Genomic DNA, 19104 nt, shown 5'->3' with positions numbered 1-19104 from the left:
AATTGGACTGGCCAGGAAAATGTAGGTGTGGCATTTTCTGCAATCAGCTTTGAATTAAGTGGTAGAAAGCAAGGTTTTGAAGCATGCTGTCCCTGACAGGTATTTGATCAGTGGAAAAGTGATTTCTGACATAATTGACTAATGTGCACACAGTGTGAACAAAACTCTGGTTTTAAAGTGGTGTTACTTCATTTCTTTTCCAGGTTGCACGACTTATGGAAATGGGGTTTTCCAGAGGAGATGCTCTAGAAGCTCTGAGGGCTTCAAATAATGACTTAAATGTAGCCACTAATTTTCTACTGCAGCACTGATGGTTTTGTGTGTGAAGGAGCTTCACCCGATGGGTTTGTACCTGCCTGGGAGAGGATCAAAGCCACCTGCTGGGCAGACTCACCAAGGTCAGCCTGCAAGAGGGAGAGAGGCAGCTCCACGTGACAGGTGACTCAGAGCCATGCTAAGAAATGATGTGAACTCTTCCCAAGCCTTTGGATCACTTGGTGGTTTCTAGTCTGGTTATCCTTTTCAAATTAACTTTAGTTTCTACTCGTTACTGGATATCACCTAAATTTATTTTTAAATAAAATAGGTGGTTTTTTTCTTGTAAATCTTTGTTAGACATTATCAGACTTAATGACTAGGAAAAAAAAGCTCCAACAACTACAACAACTAGATTTACCTGTCAAGAAGAATCATATTTTCTTCATTTACAAGTCTAATTTCTCTAGCTTAAATGTTATTTTACAGTACTTGATTTTTTATTACAGTAATAAGAGGTTTGAAGATCACTTAATTTGCAACTCAATAAAGGGTTATGGGACTATTATGTCATTCTTTGCAAAGTTTTGTTAATGCTTGTAATATTTTATTTCTCAAATTTCTTTTTGAATAAAAGTTGTCATTCAGCACATCATAGACAGATAAGGTGAGAGAAGATTCGTGTGTGTATGGTGAGCTATGCCAAGTGACCACTGTAAATTGGAATTTTTACAAGCAGAGTGAATTGCTGTTCAAATACGGGTCATGAAGACACTCACTGGAAGCAATAAAGGTGAATTGAATGATGCAATAAGATCAGAACTGGAATGATGTGAATGACTTCCATGGCTAACTCAGAGATGACTTCTAGAACACTTCTAGTGGATGTATGTGGTGTCCTATGTGCTGCTTTCAGTTTTTTCAGCAGGCTACATACTGTCTTAAAAGGAAATTATCAAAAGCTAACTTTTCTACATATAAGTCTAGTTTTCTAGTGTCAGAGATGAGGATGGCCCTGCATTTGCTGAATCCTCACTGTCTGGTCAACTTTGTGTTGACCACTGGAACGTTAACATTAGGGGTGATCCAGGCTGGCACAGGAGGCAGCAGGACAGAAGTGCCAAGTTTGTGCCATGCTGGGTTTGAAGCTTGGATTGATTCCTGAATCAGCTTTGTGGGCTTGACTCTCAGAAGTGCTCAGTATTAGCACCTTAGGAGTTGCTGGAGGTGGGGTGCAGAGGGGAACATCTCTATAAAAGCAATCTGAAGGAATGCAGGATTCCAGAGTGCAACTCCGTGAACCAATCTACACATGAATCTTAGACATTTCATGTATGTTTCTGTCTGTACTTGTGTGTGTGTGTGCAGCATGTGCATGTGTGTCTGTTTATATACACAAAGGCATATTTATTACAAGTATACATTTAGAATAAGGCATTGGGCATAAGAAGTGTAACAGAGGCAATAACAGGTGCATAGGGGATGTTTTGGAAATCCAGATGAACACTGTGTACCACAGCACAGACCTTTACAGTCTCACTTGGCCTGGAAAACATATCAGGAAATTACAGGAGATTTAGGGGGAGAGAGTGATACTTCTCTTTCCTTTTTTAATTGACTGATAAAACTGAAAAAAGTCCTTTGGGCATACAAGTCATTATCTAGAAATTGCATCAAGTTTGTGCAGCTTTCAGTACATGACATAATTTTTAATTAAGTCAGTGTTCTGTATGTATTTCTTTGGTATTTTGCAGTGGGTTAAGTAAGGGGGGTTTGGAATGACAGTGTATTTTCTTGGGCTTTGATCAATCTCCTTCAGGGTTTAGCTTGTCTCTGTGGTCATATTATTTAGGGAGGGTCTGCTTTTTTAAAAAGCTTGAAAGGTTTTGTTTGTGTGAAGCTGAAGCTGTGTGTGTGTGTGTGTGTGTGTGTGTAGACCACAGACACTTCTGTACCCAGGGAACTCTGGAAACCTGCTGTCTTAGAAAGCAAAGCATACATGTAAGAAAAAGAAGTCCTACCATAATCTGTATATGCAGACTACTTAAATCTTTTGAAACAAGTACAGGTTTTAATTTTGAAACATACTGATTCTTCCTTCACAAATATTTTATCCAAAAATAGCAATAAAGACTGGTAAATTAATTCATAAGTCAAATTTTGTCTGTAAGAAATAAAATACCCATCCCAGAGTAAATAAACTTGCCCTTTTCAGACATTGCCCTGCTGTAGGGACAAGCACAAAGGGTATTCCTTGGAATTTTAAAACATGTTGAGTGGCATATGGGGTATGTAAGTGGATATTCTCCAAGTCTAAATCCTCTCTCACTGTTGCCTGTACAGGGGGTATTCAAATGCCATGGTGGCTTGGAAAATTCTATTTTGCTGGGCCTTCTGCAAAACATGGTTAAACCTAAGGGGTAAAATGCAGGTCCTGGTGATGTCATTTGAAAAGTCCAGTTGATTGTGAGAAAAGTTTGTGTTCAAAGTTCTTCCAGGGTTGTGATTTCCAATTAAAAAAAAAAAAAGAAGTGGTAAAAGAAGGTCTGAGACACTGTTGAAAACAGTTCCTGTTTCATGCAAGAACCATAGAAGAAAGATTCACACGTTAGAGCTGGAAAACAACTCAGTTTCCATTTGATGGTGAAATTTTCATGAACTGTTTCTGGGAATGTGGGGAGCGTGTTCTTCACAGCCTACGCTGGGTTTGTCTGATACAGTTTTGAATGTCTCATCACACAGTTTCTAATCTCTATGTGACACAAGTCATATTTTTTGGCACCATGAAAAAGGCAGAATACTTTTCTACGTATTGGATTTCAAGTCTCTAGAAAATTCATTCTAGTTCTAGTAAAGCCAAGATCTGATATTTTGAAATAAAAGTAGTTGCTGCTGTTAAAATTTCCCTACTAGACAGGGAATATCATCTGGTGAGACAACACTGGAGTAATTTACTGGGGGACTTTCCTAGACAGTTACATGACACTTTGAAACACACCCACAGTGAGGTTGATACATGTGTAAATCTACCTGATAAGCCACCAGGCTCAGGTTCTCAAGCCTTAACTTTTTGCCAAGATGGAGATTGATTTGTCTCAAGACCTACCAAACCATTTTTCTCCCTCAAAACAAGTGTTAAAGGCTGCCTGTTACTGAGAGAGCACAGGGACTGTTGCAGCTGGTTCACACACCAGCCTGTGCTGTCTAGCACTTGCCAGTGCCTTTTGGAATAAGTGGTGGAGAAAAGATCTTGTTATTTTTGTGTGGAACAGAAGAACAAGCCAGAAAAACTTACTGCAAGGCACTGGGCAAAGGACAGCGTTTCTGGCTCTCCTGTTTGTATGTATATGCATATATATGATTATATATATGCATATATGTGTGTATGCATGTGTATATATACAGACAGTGGGTCAGAATATTTATGTATTGGTTCAATGAATTTAAGTGGAGCTAAGAGTTTGTTAAAAGAAAATTCAAAGTCTGTATTCAAAGACCCCCCTCTCTCAAACGTGTGTGTTTGGAATATCTGTGCAGTTACAATGGCACCAAGCTTGGAAACACCCCAACTACAACTCCCATGCTAGGAGGGGAACTGCATCTGTTTGAGGATAAATACATGCACAGCATTCATTTGAACTGATAGAGGGGTTTGATACAAAATTGCAATTAAATTCTTGTTTTTTCCTTTATTCTTGCACAAGTGAGATCAGCTTTCTTTAACTGTGTGGCCACAGTAATCAGTATGTTATATAAATGAGCAAATGAACTGCTTTACTAGGAGAGTCACATAAATACACAAACACTGTATGTGTTTATATATATATATATATATATATAAAATGTGTGTGCATTTACTAAAAAAATACTAGTTTAATTTTTAGTAGGATTACATTCCTTTTGTTTCCATATGTAAAAGGATTCTTTCACCACAGAAAGTGCACTCTGAAACTCAAAGAGGGTGTGTGCTTCCAGCAGTGTTTGGTGCAAATATGAGGTCAGACACCAGCAGTGGGAGCACAGGAATGTTGGAGCTGGACAAATGGGTGTGACTGTTGAGAATCTCAACACATTGGGAGTTCAGCTGTCATCATTTGTTTTCCAAAGGAGAGTTTTAAGAGGAAGGAGAAGTTAGTTTGACTCATACCTGTTTATAGGAGGCTGTTTCTACACCTGAATGGTTGCAGTGGAGAAAGCACTCCAAAAGGAATACACATCACAAATGAGTGAAAAATTGCAGGATCCTGGCTGAAGTGAAAGCAGGATCCAACCTTTTGACTGAGGATGGGTAGGGACCATAAGTGTCATGTAAGATTAGCAAAGGAAAGAACTTGAGAGAGATGAGGCAGGTGGAACTGAGCAAACTCATGGAGTTTAGGAAAGAGGAGCAAAGTAGAACTGAGGACAGAAAGAGAAGGCCTGCTGAGAGAAAAGGGACAGAGTATTGCATTGCACTTAGTTCAGTTTTAAAAGAATTTGCAGGATTTCTTGTGGAAAATGAAAATATGCAAGGTTATGGCTAATCTCGTACTGAAAATCCAGTCTGTTCTTTTGTTTTAGGGCTGTCTGATGGGGAAATCCACACATTTTATCTGGTCAGTTTTGCAGGAGGTGGTACATGTGGCAAGTGAGAAAGCAGTGTAATCCCAGCAGCTGGGCAGTGCAGCAAACCCTGGAGCCAGTCGTATGTGAGAATGCAGATGGTTCTGGCTTCCAAAGCAGTTATCCCTGCCAGCCTGACTTCTCCTGGCACCTCTCCAGCCCAGCTGTGGAGAGACCTGCAGCAGAAAGGACACAGCTCCTCGCAGGTCCTGCAGCTTTTCCCATGGAAGGTGATTTATAATTCCCTGTTCCATGAGAGCACAGCACCTGTGTAAGGGAAGTGGATTGAGAGCTTGTGCTTGCCCCTCACTGCTTCTGGGCATTTGCCTGGGGGCGGGCAGAGGCACAGGTGCACCTCTAGGAGAAAACAGTTGCCCACATCTCCTGGCCTGATCAGTCACACCAGGGCTTGTTACTTGGCCATGAGAAGCTTTTATTTTTAGTAGATTTGTGCGTAATTACATCGCAATATTTTACTAGCTTACAAAGATGGCTTACAGATATCATGTATAACGTGCAATAGTTTCAGTTCAGGACAATTTGAAGCACAGACTGAAGAGGTGTGTAAATTGGGAACCACTGCTAAGGGAAAAAAGCTGTTCTGTTTGAGCTCTCTCCAGCACCCCTGCCAAGGTTTCACTAGACGAGGTTGCTCAAAGCTCCATCAAACCCAGCCCCTGAACACTTCCAGGCATGGGTCATCCACAGCTTCTCTTGGCAACCTGTTCCAGTGTCTCACCACCCCCATGTAAAGAACTTTGTCTTAATATCTCATCTAAACCTGCCCTCTTTTTGAAGACATTCCCCCTTGTCCTGTTGTTAGAGGCTCTTGTCAAAACAGGCCCTTGTCAAAAGTCCCTCTCCAGCTGCCTTGGAAGCTTTAGGTGCTTAGATTTTCAGTGCTCTAAGGTGTCCCTGGATCCTTCTCCAGGCTGAACAATCCCAAGGCTCTCATCCTGTCATCAAAGGAGGGGTGCTCCACAACCTGGATTATCTTGGTGGCCCTCTTCTGGACTTGCTCCAACAGGTCCATGTTGCTCCTGTGCTGGGCACCCCAGATGCAGTATTCCAGGTGGGATTGCACCTAAGTTGAATATAGGGACAAAATAATCTCGTTTGACCTGCTGGTCATGCTGCTTTTGACGCAGCCCAGGATGTTCTTCTGATGCAGACAGTACATTCTATATCCTATATCTGTGTGTGTATTACCTGTTGTTGTGTGTCCACAAAGGGTACTCTGCCCTCAGATAAAAGTGCAGTCTTCTCTTAGAAGACAGCACAGCACCAATAGGCTGCAGAGAAGCAGGGATTGCCTGCACAGTGTGCAGTTGCACCTCTCTGCACGGAACGCCTTCGGTCCCCGTGTGTCTCCCGTAGCCTCCAGCAGCAACGGCGCCGCATCCCTGCGCGGCAGCGGACGCGTGGGGGAAGCACAGCCCCGTCTGTCACCGTCTGCTTAGACCCGGGGGCGTGTTTCTAGCGCCGAGCAAAGGTTCCGACTCCCTCTTTTGGAGGGAACCGGCGCTGCTGCTCTCGCCCGGAGGCACCGTCGGGGCTCCCTCCGCCACGGGTGCCCCCAGCCGGGGCAGGGCAGGAGCAGCGGCCGGGCAGAGCCCGTGGGGAGGTATTTAAAGGACAGGCAGGTGCTGCCCTTGTGGACATGGTTTAGCGGTGGCCTTGGCAGTGCTGGGTTAATGGCTGGTCCCAATGATCTCAGAGGTCTTTTCCAACCTAAATGAGATTCTGTGCTAATGCGTTTTTGTGATTCCAAGGCATCGCTGGTGGGTCTGAGCGTGGCAGCGCTGGGCTAGCAGTGTACAGCAAGAACCATGCAAGGAGCTTGGACTGAACAGGCGAACAGCAAAGGGTAGGAAAATGTTACTGTGCCTCTAGACAAAATGCTATGGACAAAATGTGTATGGTTTCTCTTCAGTTTTAGAGAAATGCTCATTTTGCAAGCCGACTGGGAGCACCCACAGGTGGGTAAGCTAGTCTGGGCAATAGAGGGTTCTTCAGAGTTCTTCTGTGCCCCGATTCCTCTTGACCCACTCTGGCCAAGTCCTCTCCTTCTCCATCTCATGGATGTTCCCTCAGCTCCAGCTAATTGCCTGCTGTCCCTGGATTGGTACTTTCAAAAGCAAAGTAGCTGAGGCTGGTGTCCATCCAGAGGAGGAAGGCTGGATCCCTCCTTTATTGTGCATCACTACACCCAACTCTTCAGCTGTTTCCTACTCCAAAGGCTCCTACTGGTGGCAAGAGGTGGAGGTGCCTTTCTTGATAAAGTACGTCTGAGAAAAGCAGAGTCCAATAAGGAGCAAACAAGGTTATGTTTATACTCCACCTTCTCCTGAGAAGGCTTGGTCATAGACTGGCTTTTGCTCAGCTGTGGGCTGCAGCTTGGCAAAACATCTCAACATCTTCACCTTGAGTAGGAGGGCTGGCCACTGCTCTGGTGCTCACATGGAAACAAACAGCTGTGAACCACTGGCAACCCCAACACAGTCCTGTGGAATTTGAGTTACAAAGGTGGCAGAGCCAAGCTCTTTATAGCACGAGTAGGTGATGTTAGGGGCAGCAGCCACCACATGTGGATGGGGAAGTTCAGACACGACAGTGGGAAAAATGGTTTTATCCAGAGGGCAATGCAGAGTGGGAACTGTCACCTCAGCAAGGGGACCCTCCTTGCCTGGAGTTTCCAAGCCTTGTCTGCATGAAGCCATGTCCAGCCTGACATTGTGCCAGCCACAGTTCTGCTTTGGGTGGGCTGCTGGATGATGGTGGTTGGTGATGCAGAGATTCCCTTCCAGCCATCACTTCCCAGATGTATTAATAGGGCAATGTAACTGTACAGCAACTACCAACCTAGCCAGACTCCTTCAAGGGTATTCAGACCACTGACATCCTGATATTATTGCATCCCAGCTCTTTCTTGTCCATTGTAATATGCTTTTCAGACAAAGGCCCTCTGCAGGTCAGCACTGAGGTTAAACCTGCTTTGAGGAGGGCTCAGCCTCCAGAAAGGACCTAGTGGAGTCTGTTTCCCACCTGAGTTGTTTTAGGCATCCCTCTTAGTCAGCCTTCAGCATGCCCTCAGCCTTCAAACCCATACCATAAGTAAAACCTGTCCAAAAGCTCTTTCATGTGCATTTAAAACAACGAAGGGCGGCATGTGACTATTATTAACCTTCTAGGCATAAAAAAGGTTATTACCTTAAAGAATGATATGTATTAATCAAGTGTCTGTTCATGAAGCATTTTCAGGTATAATTTTCAGTAAAATAAGTAGCTTTTTATTTCCTTTCATGTCTGTGTGTGTGTCTGTCCCTTCCAACTTCAAAGAAAAGACTAGACATGCCAGGAACTGTGAAATGCTCTGTGTGGGTTTTTTATCATAGTCTAGTGATTTCAGCAAAGAGCTGAGGAGGCTCCTGCCAACTTTCTCCTTGTCTGAGAGGCACAAACCTCAGCAGGAACCTGATGTCCCAGGGTTCCTTCTCCTGCTCTGGCAATAGTCACAAGTACACTCCCATAAAAGGGCTCTCAGACTCCTCAGGGCACGAGCTTCTAGGCCGGTCAAGGTCACAAAAGGCCACTCTCAGTTCTTGTTCCTATTTCTCTGCTAAGGACTAATGGGAAGGTTTGCCCCATGAGCACATCCAGGGCAGGTTTGCAGCCTTAGAGCTGGGCTGGGATCCAGGCTATCCCCACCATCCCCTTCCTTGCAGTGCGTCCTAGGGTGACTGCAGTGCGATCAGGTGCGAGGAAGGGCACCCTGGGGAAGGAGCAGCCACACAAATGGTGAATGTAGGCAGCAGCACATCCAGGAGCTCTACAATTCACATCCTCACACCTCTTGCTCGAGAGAGGGCTTTTCCAGCATCTCCCACATGCCCCACACTTACTGCTTGCCCCACGCAGAGCCCTGGTGCAGGAGTGGGATGCTGGGCAGGCAGAGAGCAGAGCTGCTGTTTGTCAGTGTGGAGAAGGAGCTGTAGGCCATCTTCTGCATGCAAATAATATCCCAGCCTTTCCCTGGAGTGCCCTGAGTCCATCTCCTCATGCTCTCTGCCCTGAAGCCTGCAGGGATGCTGCTGTAGTGCTCCAGGGGCAGTGCAGGGAAGGGGGCAGAGGGCACCCATGGTGGTTACCAGCCCGCCCCAGCCCCACAGGGGGTGCAGAGAGGCACAGGAGAGGGCAGCAGTGCAGTGCTGGGACACCTCCAGCTGGGTGCGCCAGGCAGGGCAGCTGCACGAGCTGCCCCTCAGGGTTGGGATGACAAGGAGCCTCTCCGTGCTCCAGGCTGGCAGGTGCAGCAGTGCTGAGCACAGAGCCAGGCACACAGAGCCAGGCACACAGAGCCAGGCACACAGAGCCAGGCACACAGAGCCAGGCAGGGCTTCGTCCCTGTCAGCTTGGCTTTGTGAGAGCCCCTGGCTCCAGGCAGGGGAGCCATGGGCCTGTTGAAGGTGCTAGTCCTGCAGCTCCACTCCACCTCCTGCCATCGGGAATGGTACATAAGCCACAGGCCAGGGCAAAGGGAGGGCTGGTGCTGCTAGACGGAGCTGGAGCCGGGCGGCTGGCTGTTGCTGTTGCTCTCTGAGGGGGTCTTGGCAGTGGAGGAGGTGGCCAGGGAGCCGCTGTTCCTGAAGATGCGGAGCAGCCTCCGCTTGTAGCCCCGGAAGGCGAAGAAGTAGATGATGGGGTCGATGCAGCAGTTGAGGTTCATGAACGCCACCGTGATTTGCAGGGACATCTTGAAGGCTTGCTGCTCACGGCAGGACGGCTGGTAGAGGATCTTCCTGACCATGAACTGGACAATGTTGAGGTGGTAGGGGCTGAAGCAGAGCAGGACAGCCAGCAGAACCACCAGGATGACAGTGAAGGCCCGGTGGTGGTGCCCGTTCTTCACCGTCAGCGGGTTCTCCTTGGCCGTCTGGCAGAGCTTGAGGTTGATCCTCACATAGCACACCAAGATGATTCCCACAGGCAGGAAGAAGCCAAGCATGCAGGCCACCAGGAGCAGGTAGGGCAGATTGGGAATCTCCTCGAAGTTGAAGTACTCCATGCAGGTCAGCTTGTCTCCCATCCTGCGCGTCATGGGCCGCAGGAGCAGCGGAGCCGTCTGCAGGAACACCAAGGCCCAGATGAGGACGCAGATGGCCTTGGCCCGGCTCATCTTCCGAATCCTGCCGGGGTGCCGGGTGCGCACCACGGCCACGTAGCGGTCCACGCTCACGCAGGTCATGAAGTAGATGCTCACGTAGGTGTTCATGTAGAAAAGGAAAGCTGTGATCCGGCAGCACCAGTCCCCAAAGGGCCAGTCAGACTCCAGGATGTAGTAGGTGATCCTGCCCGGCAGTGCCAGGGTGAAGAGGGCATCGGAGAGCGCCAGGTTCACCAGGTAGAGGTTGGTGGAGTTGAGTTTCTTCTTCCTGCGCTGGAAGGTGATACAGAGGGCCAGGATATTCCCACAGGCACCGAACACCAGCAGGATGGTGTAGAAAAGGGAGAAGATGACTTTGGTTGAGAAGTGTTGGTTGTGCACATTGCAGCTGCTCTGGTTGCTGGAGGTGAGGTTGGTGGGCAGGAGCACGTCCTCCACAAGAGCCATCTCCATGGTGCCTCACGAGCTCTTGCTCTCTCCCTTGGAATAAGAACAGACGTGAAACTTGCAGCTTATTGATAACAGGAGTGGCACTCTTAGAGCTGGCCCTCATCACAAAGCAAAAGCCCTGTCCCCTGCTCCCTCCCAGCAGCACACAGCTCGAGTCATTTGGAAAAATGCTTCTCTTGTGATTTTGGTGAGAGCATCTCAACAGTGGCTGTGACTCATTCCCCTTTTCTTATCACGAGCTACTCTTAATTTTGTTTCTTCACAAGTCCAATCAATATGAGAAAGGACTGGAGGTGCTGGGAGGGGGGATTGCCTGTCACACAAGGAAGGTCCCAAACTCATCTGGTGGCAATGATATCATTTTCTCATTACTGTCAGGGGAATTGGGAGCTTCATTGAGAAAATGCCCACCGGCAGGCAGAAGTGCTGAGGATCACTTTCACAACCCTAGGGCAGGACAAAAGCAGCAACCAAACTGAAGAAATTCAGAGGAAAAAACCTAGCCTTCCACCAAAAAAAACCCCAACCTTCCCCAAAAATCCCGTGACCCGCGCTAGTCCCATCGGGGAGCTGGGAACAGCCCGGCACCGAGCCCCGCTCCCCGCACGCCCTCCGGCTGCTCTCCCCGCTTTGGGCACGGGGTCCGCGCTCACGCCTGGTGACAGCGGCGTCCCCTCGGCGGCGGGGCTGCGGCAGCTCCCGGGACGCGCCTGCCGCCCGCCGCCAGCACCGACGGGACGGGACGGGACGGGATGGGACGGGACGAGATGGGACGGGACGGGACGGGACGGGACGGGACGGGACGGGACGGGATGGGATGGGACGGGATGGGACGGGACGGGACGGGACGGGACGGGACGGGACGGGAAGGGATGGGACGGGACGGGACGGGACGGGACAGGACAGGACGGGATGGGATGGGACGCGACGGACGCAGCGCTGCCTCTTCTCTCCCCGGGCGGCGCGGACCCCGAGGGGCTGGGATGCTCAAACCCACAAGCACAAAGGGAGGTCAGGGGCTCCAACCTGAGTGCCGCGGTGCCGCCGCCTTCTTCTCTTCCTCCTCTTCCTCCTCCTCCTCCTCCTCCCGCCCGACTTTTGGGGGGCAGCGAGCGCGGAGCCTCCTGCCCGCGTCCCGCACCGGGGCTCCTCGGCAGTGTGAGCGCCTCCCGGGATTCGCTCACATTATAAAAGCACCGTGAGATTTGGGGTTTTTTTGTTTGTTGTTTTTTGTTGGGGTTTTTTTCCTTAGGGTTAGTAAAACTGTGTTCTTTCTGGGTGGGGCTTTTTTTTTTTCTTTCGGTATGTGAGAGGCACGCTGCTGCCGCGGGGGATATTCTCAGTAGTGGCTGTTCTGGAGAAGATAAATGACTGTACCTGCGCGGCAATCGCTCCCGACATCTGAGCCGACTTGGGGTTTTACTCTGAAAACTTCTACAGGGATGCAAAATGCAACCGAACGACAAAAACATCTTCAGCCCTGGTTCACGTGCGGCGCGGAGCGCTCAGCCCGGGCACACGCACATGGCCACGGCAGCGCGGTCGGACCGCAGCAGCTTTTACAATAAATTGTGGCACATGCTCGAAGGAGCTTATTGTGTCTGTGCCCAGTGCAAGCCATGCTGTGCCTCTGGTGAAACCCAGATTTGCCTCTCACACACTCATAGACATCACCAGGCACGGCTCCTTAGTGCAGAGACCCAGTTGAATGAACCAATTTGCCCTCCGTGGAAAAATATTTTTGTTATTAAGACGACACATTGTGCAGTGAAAGTGGGGCAAAGCCCCTTGTCCCAGCTGGAACTCTCACGGTGGGCTCTGTGCCCACACAGTGCCGAGGAGTGGAGGGCTGTGATTTATCCCTCAGCCCTGTATGTGTGTGTGTCCCTCAGCATGGAGGGCTGTGATTTATCCCTCAGCCCTGTATGTGTGTGTCCCTCAGCATGGAGGGCTGTGATTTATCCCTCAGCCCTGTATGTGTGTGTCCCACAGCATGGAGGGCTGTGATTTATCCCTCAGCCCTGTATGTGTGTGTCCCTCAGCATGGAAGGCTGTGATTTATCCCTCAGCCCTGTATGTGTGTGTCCCACAGCATGGAGGGCTGTGATTTATCCCTCAGCCCTGTATGTGTGTGTCCCATAGCATGGAGAGAGCCCTTTCCTTCCCAGCACTTCCCAAATGTTTGCAGAAGTGCAGCCTGCCCTGTGGCCAGCAGGATGGCCTTCCCCATGGTGGCTTTTTTACCGGAGACCACTAGGGTTTTCAAATCCCAAGAGGAATTTTTATGCTTTTTTAAATGGTTCTAGAGTTTGGGGTTTTTTTGTGGTGGTGGTGATGATCTTGCTGGTGTCTGGTTTTATCCCTCAAAAAAATTCCTAATAAACCAGGAAATTCCCATCATGCGGCATTCAGGATGCTACTGAAAAACTGAAGCCAAGAAATACAAAGGTTAAAATTACAGTTAAGCTAAACTTCCATATTTCCCTCTGGGTCAATAAATCTTCACTAATTATTTAATTGCATAATATTTCTAATGTTTTAAAACAGTGACATTAAACTCAGTACTAATCTGTGTACTCATGTACTGTGAGTCATCTGTATGGAAATTACACATTATGGTCATGAATTTACTAGAAGTTGAAGGTACCTAGCAAGAGTAATAGTGAAAATTGGCTAACAAGCTTGTCTATTAATGAAGATCCTTTTGTTGCTCGAGGGTTTATATTACACAGAGGGAAAGGTCAGCTAATAACAGAATAACTGCTGAGTAAATTATTAAAAATATTCCCTAGTAAAATAGGAGTAAAATAGGGGTTTTCTACTTGCACATCTGTCAAGAGTTAAGCTAGTCAGACTTGCGTGGGGCTCGAATGTTCTTGAGGTGTTTCATTGTGATGGTGAAAGCAGCCAATGGATTTAACATTAGAGAAGTGTTGCTTCTACAGAAATGCTGAGCCCACCCCAGCGGGTAGACCCAGGACCGTCCCTTCCCCTCCCAAAAGCACTGCAGGACAAACAGGACAAACAGGACAAACAGCTGCAGCTCAGACAGACAAACACCGCTCCCATCGGGTCTCACTGCGGCACCGCACCTGCCCACCCTCCTTACGGGAGAGTTTTGTCCCCACAAATTAACACCGTCGAGGAAATACACGTGGATGAAGCTCAGCAAAATCCTCTGGCTCCCACCCAGGGGCCCGCAGCGCCTGGCGCCGGCGCCACCCGAGCGTGGCAGGGATGGCCGCGGAGGTTTGCGATGCAAATTCGCGCCCGGGACTTTTCCGAGCAGTCAAACAAGGCCCTTTGTACAGCCCCTCCCGTCCCCTGGGCTCACCGGGCTCTGAAAGGAGAGCTGCAGATCCCAGGAGAGGAATCATGTGCTGCCGGCCCAGAGCTGCGGCTGCCTGGGCACGGGGGCTGCCCATGGAGCCCACGGCAGCGGGAAGTGCCGGCGCTGTGCAAAGGGGGCCTGGATACAGGAGGGTCGCTGGGCTCTCAGCCCCTCCTCCCCCGGAGGGGGAAGATGGCCCAAGTGGCACCACCAGCCTCAAAAACAGATGGAAGAGCCCAAACTGCTGGGTGACAGCCGTGTCCAGGGTGACAACTGTGCCCAGGGCCTTGGGAATAAGACAGAGGGAAAGCAATGATCTCCACCTGATTTTATTTTTCTTTTCGCAGTGCAGAACAAAGGAAGTGGGTTCTTCTTTTGTGCAAAACACGCTCCTGCCCTGTGTGCAGCAGGTGCTGTGCTACAGGAGCGCAGCCCAGCTCCACCCGTTTGCACGGCTCCAGCACGGCTGCAGCTCCCCGCCCTGCACAGCAGCGAGGCCCTTTCCATGGGGCAGGGCACTGGGGGATCCTCTCCCACCTGTGGGGATCCACTCCCTGCCTCTGCAGCCCTGGATGAGTCAAAAGGGATCTCCCCTCAGACAGGGTAGAGAAGCCCTGTCCAGCCCAGTTTGCAGCCATCTCATTTAGGAGACTCTGCTCTTGGCTGAGCCCAGTGGAACGCAGGGTGGGATTGGAGGAGTGAGGTTCAACTTCAAAGCTAGGTCCAGGCTTTCTTCTCTTGTGTGCATGTTTGCATAAAGACACCTCCCTGGGCCTGGCAGGGAGCAAGCAGAGTCCCACAGCCCAGGGTGAGCAGGACCTGCTGTCCCAGGGTGTCCCTGCTGCCAGGGCACAGGAGACACCTCTGGGGGGTCCTGCCCAAACACTTGGCATGGAGGGTGTTTCTCCTGAAATGTGCACCATGGTCCTTAACCGTGGCATGTCTCCAGCCAGGTCCCAGCCTGGCAGCCTCCACATGCCACCTCCAGAGCCAGATGTTGTGTATTTCAGAACAGATGTGCACCTCAGAGTCACTGTGGCTCTTCTCACACCATCCTCAGGGCATCCTCCGCTCTCTGCCATCCCACAAAGGCTCCCTGCAGCCTCCTTTTGCTGCTGGGGACCTTGCCATGGATGTTCTTCCCAGCCCAGCAGAAAAGCCAGGCTGCAGCTCCTGTGGGACCAGGTCCTTGAGGCCACAGCTGAGCCCGGCCCTGGTGGCGGCTGCGGCCGGCGAGGGAAGCTCGGGAGGAGCCGGAGCTGCACCTGCAGGCACGTGCTGGGGCTCCATCACTGTGCTCCCTCCAGGGCTGCTGCTCAGCACCTCAGCTGTTTACACCTGCTGGGATTTCCCAGAGTTGAGAGATGATTTGGAGCTGGACTTTCTGAGGGCAAGGCAGCACAACAAATGAGGTAAGAGCCCCTTGACAGAGAGACAGCAGGAAGTTTGCGCCTCCTCTTTCCATTGTATCATCATCTCCTCTCCCTTCTTGCTTTCCCCATTGGCTTTGGTTACATTTTCTGTCTTCTAGTGCAAAACATTTTCAGGAAGCTTTGAGTGTAGACACAAAAATCTCCAGATGCTTTCAGTTTTGGTGCAACAGGCAGGGATTTTCCACAGCTCAGCCCCTGCATCCCAGGTCACCATTATTCATCTGGCAGAAGAGCAGAAATTAGGAGAATCCCTGATTTTGACATTCACCCATTTAGTAACAGCATCTGCATGGGGAGGACAATGTTTTAGAGGCTTTAACTTGATATGATGGGAATTGTAGAGGAATAAAAATCTAAAGATTCCTACCAATTTGTGATAAAAATCTGAAGAAAACAATTACTGGAGTTTTGATTTGTTTGAGACCTAATCTGGCGCTAAATCTAAGTGGAAATACTGAATTACAAAGCAGCTGAAATCTGCTTCTGCATGATATGACTGATTTTGTTTTGCACAGGCAGCACCAGCTCTGGAAATGATTGGGCAGCACCAAGTCACGACAGTCAGAGAGGTGGCACAGCTCATTTCAGCATCCCAAGCAGTGGGGCACCACATGGCAGCAGCTTTGGGAGCTGCTCGGTTCCACAATCCCTTGACTCCAGCCCCAAAATGTGGGCATGGAGCCCTGGGGGTGGGCCCTGCAACCACCACTATTTCCATGTGGCTGTGGCTTTGTTAAGCCTGGCTGCAGAGGGGGTAGCTGTGCTAACAGGGGCAGCTCTTGGTCAGGAGGGTCAGGGCACCTTAGCAGGAGAAATTCACATTCTAAAATAACTTCCTCCAGTGAGCATGAAACACACTTTCTCCCACGCTGTGCTATGACTTAGAAACTCCATTTTGCTTTTGCAGGAATAAGATGAAAGTTTTCTTGGTATCTGATTTCTGTGGTTAAAAACAACGTTTAAATACTTATTAAAAAAAACACAATCATAAGGCAAATTTGGAGAACTAAAGTCCTATTTTTATCTGTTATTTTCTTTTTCCAGGGCCACAAGTGCTATATGTGCACACACAAATTCATAACGTACAGCTACAACATGAGCAAAACACAACCGACACAGAAGATGATCACAAACCACAGAAATGAGTGTGTGTGATGGAAAATGTGCCAAAAATGCACATCTTCTTTCAGTCTGGATCTCTATGATCCTATACAACAATTTTTTAGGCAGGGCACCCTCATAGTCTGTGACTTGTGAGTCTTTTCCATTTATTCTTTGCGGTCAATGTTTAGGCCGTGTTATGGCCAGGTTTTGGCCGTGTTTAACACATACCTGTGTTAAATCCTGTGGCAAAAATTAGCATCTGCATGAGCATTGCCATGGGGTGCTCTCTTCCACGCACCAATGCCTCAGCCAATGACAGAGTGGAAGGCTGGATGGGACCTCTGAGGAGCAGCTGGTCCGACCACACTGCTAAAGCAGACACCCAGACCTGACTGCCCAGGACTGTGTCGAGACATCTTGTGAATATCTTCAAGACACAACCTGTCTGGGCAACCTGTACCAGCGCTCCTTGCCCTCACTGTGAAAAAGTGTTTCTTGATTTTCAGACAGATCCTCCTGTGCTTCAGGTTGTGCCTGCTGTCTCTGATCCTGTCACTGCACAGCACTGCACAGAGCCTGGCTCTGTCCTGCTTGCACCCTCCCTGCAGGAATTAATACACATCACTGAGATCCCCCTGAGCCTTCTCCAGGCTGAACAGTGCCAATTTTCTCAGCCTTTCCTCTCAGGAGACTGCTCCAGTCTCTTCATCATCTTTGTGTCCCTTTGTTGGACTCTCTCCAGTATGTCCATGTCTCTGTCTCTCCAAGGAGAGCCCAGAACCAAACTGGGGTTCCAGCTGTGGCCTCACCAGTGCTGAGCAGAGCAAGGATCATCTCCCAAACCTGCTGGCAACACTTTTCCTGAGGGACCCCAGGATGTCATTTCCCTTCTATGCCACAAAGGCACATTGGTGCCTGGTGCTCAGCTTGGTGTCCACCAGGATCCTGAGGTCCTTTCCTCTGCAGAGCTGCTTGATCCACCAGGATCCTGAGGTCCTTTCCTCTGCAGAGCTGCTTTCCAGCAGGTTGGCCCCCAGCCTATACTGGTGCCTGGGGATGTTCTTCTGTACATGCAGGATTTTGTGTTTCTCCTTGCTGAACTTGATGAAATTCCTGCCAGCCCACTTCTCCAGCCTGTGAGGGTCCCTCTGGATGGCAGCACGACTCTGTGCCAAATCAGCCACTCTGCCCAGCTTGGTGCCATCAGAAAATGTGCTGGGGGTGCCCTCTGCCACTCTGTCCATGTCATTAATGAGGATATTGAGCAGGACTGGAGCCAGTATTGACCCTTAGGGCACACAAGGAGTTCCTGGCCTCCAACTAGAACCTGTCCTGCCCACCCTCACCCTCTGGGCCTGCCTGTGCACTTTCCAACCCACCCCAATACCTCAGCTTTGTCTGCTGATTTATCTACCCAGCATTTGCATGTGAGAGAGCAGAGTACTCTGTGCTTTATTGTGGGAAAGGAAACAAACCTCAGAGAAGTTACCGTGAGCAGTGAATAGCTGGAGATCTTGGCACTTCATTTTTTTTCAGAGTGGTTTGTTCTTGCTTGCTCAAAGAGTGCCTGCAACAGGTGCAGAGGCAGCCCCAAGCACTCAGCACCTCTGTGTGTGTATTTCCACCTCCTCAAGCCCTGATCCTGCAGAGTCCTGTGGCTTTTGGGGGAAGGTGGGACCAGCTTGTTGCGGAATAAAAACATTTGTTAATGAAAACCTTTCTTAACAAAGGTGGTGATCAGAGTGAAGTCTGGCTTTTGTGGCTATTGCAGCCTAGACTGGGTGAGGGCAGAGCCAAGAGACAAATCTGTTTGCCCCACAGCAATGATTCACCCGCAGAGCGGCCCACGTGGCGCCGAGCACGAGCAGGGCGCAGTGCTGGGAGGAAGCAGCCAGAGCTGCCACCCAGCCAGAGCTGCCACCCAGCCAGAGCTGCCACCCAGCCAGAGGTGCCATCCAGCCAGAGGTGCCACCCAGCCAGAGCTGCCACCCAGCCAGAGGTGCCACCCAGCCAGAGGTGCCACCCAGCCAGAGGTGCCACCCAGCCAGAGGTGCCACCCAGCCAGAGCTGCCACCCAGCCAGAGCTGCCACCCAGCCAGAACTGCCACCCAGCCAGAGCTGCCATCCAGCCAGAGCTGCCACCAAGCCAGAGGTGCCACCCAGCCAGAACTGCCACCCAGCCAGAGGTGCCACCCAGCCAGAACTGCCATCCAGCCAGAACTGCCACCCAGCCAGAGGTGCCACCCAGCCAGAACTGCCATCCAGCCAGAGGTGCCACACACCCCTGCACGTGCCGTGTTCCTGCACGGACCTGGGCTGCCTTGGGACACACACTCCTCATGCAGGAAGGGCTTCATTTATAAGGCCAGAACTTCTACATGGCTGTCATAGATGGATAATGAGAGGATTGGCTCTCGCAATTAAGGGATACATATTGTGTGAATATTAAGAAAAGCTTTAGTGATGTATAGTTATATTATTGTAGTTTAGATGCCCTCTGTTCCCCCCATAGTTCCCTTTTCCCCCCTATACTGTTGCCATCAGACAGCCTGGGCTGTCTAGGACAGGTAAAGAGAAGGCTGCACACATGTCCCTTGCATGGGACACTGTTATGGTTTGACACGGGAACAATGCCAGTGCCCCCATGAAAATTCCCTCTTCCTGGCATCTGCTGTGAGGTGGTACCCGGAAATAAGCAAAGCGGGCTCCTGCTGGAGGAAAAAGAAAAAAAAAAACTTTAAACTACAAAAAAATAAACCACAAAG

The 19104-nt window shown here is 49.7% G+C and overlaps 2 protein-coding genes across 2 annotated transcripts in view; one reads left to right on the top strand and one right to left on the bottom strand.

Annotated features, from left to right (window-relative positions):
• Nucleotides 1–1071, top strand: part of UBAC2 (UBA domain containing 2) — an 87675-nt gene extending 86604 nt beyond the window's left edge. Inside the window, exon 9 of the mRNA XM_058018970.1 lies at nt 204–1071. Coding sequence (XP_057874953.1) covers nt 204–311 — 108 coding nt within the window. The 3' untranslated portion in view covers nt 312–1071. The remainder of the gene's footprint in view (nt 1–203) is intronic.
• An 8338-nt stretch (nt 1072–9409) lies between these two features.
• LOC131080519 (G-protein coupled receptor 183-like) lies at nt 9410–10474 on the bottom strand. Its single transcript, XM_058018834.1, has one exon. The coding sequence runs from the start codon at nt 10472–10474 to the stop codon at nt 9410–9412; it is 1065 nt and encodes a 354-aa protein (XP_057874817.1).
• Nucleotides 10475–19104: the final 8630 nt, after the last annotated feature.

The sequence above is a fragment of the Melospiza georgiana genome, chromosome 2 (genome assembly GCF_028018845.1).
Source record: "Melospiza georgiana isolate bMelGeo1 chromosome 2, bMelGeo1.pri, whole genome shotgun sequence".
NCBI lineage: Eukaryota > Metazoa > Chordata > Aves > Passeriformes > Passerellidae > Melospiza > Melospiza georgiana.
The sequence above is the reverse complement of the archived record's forward strand: the minus strand, read 5'-3'. Positions and strand labels throughout refer to the sequence as shown.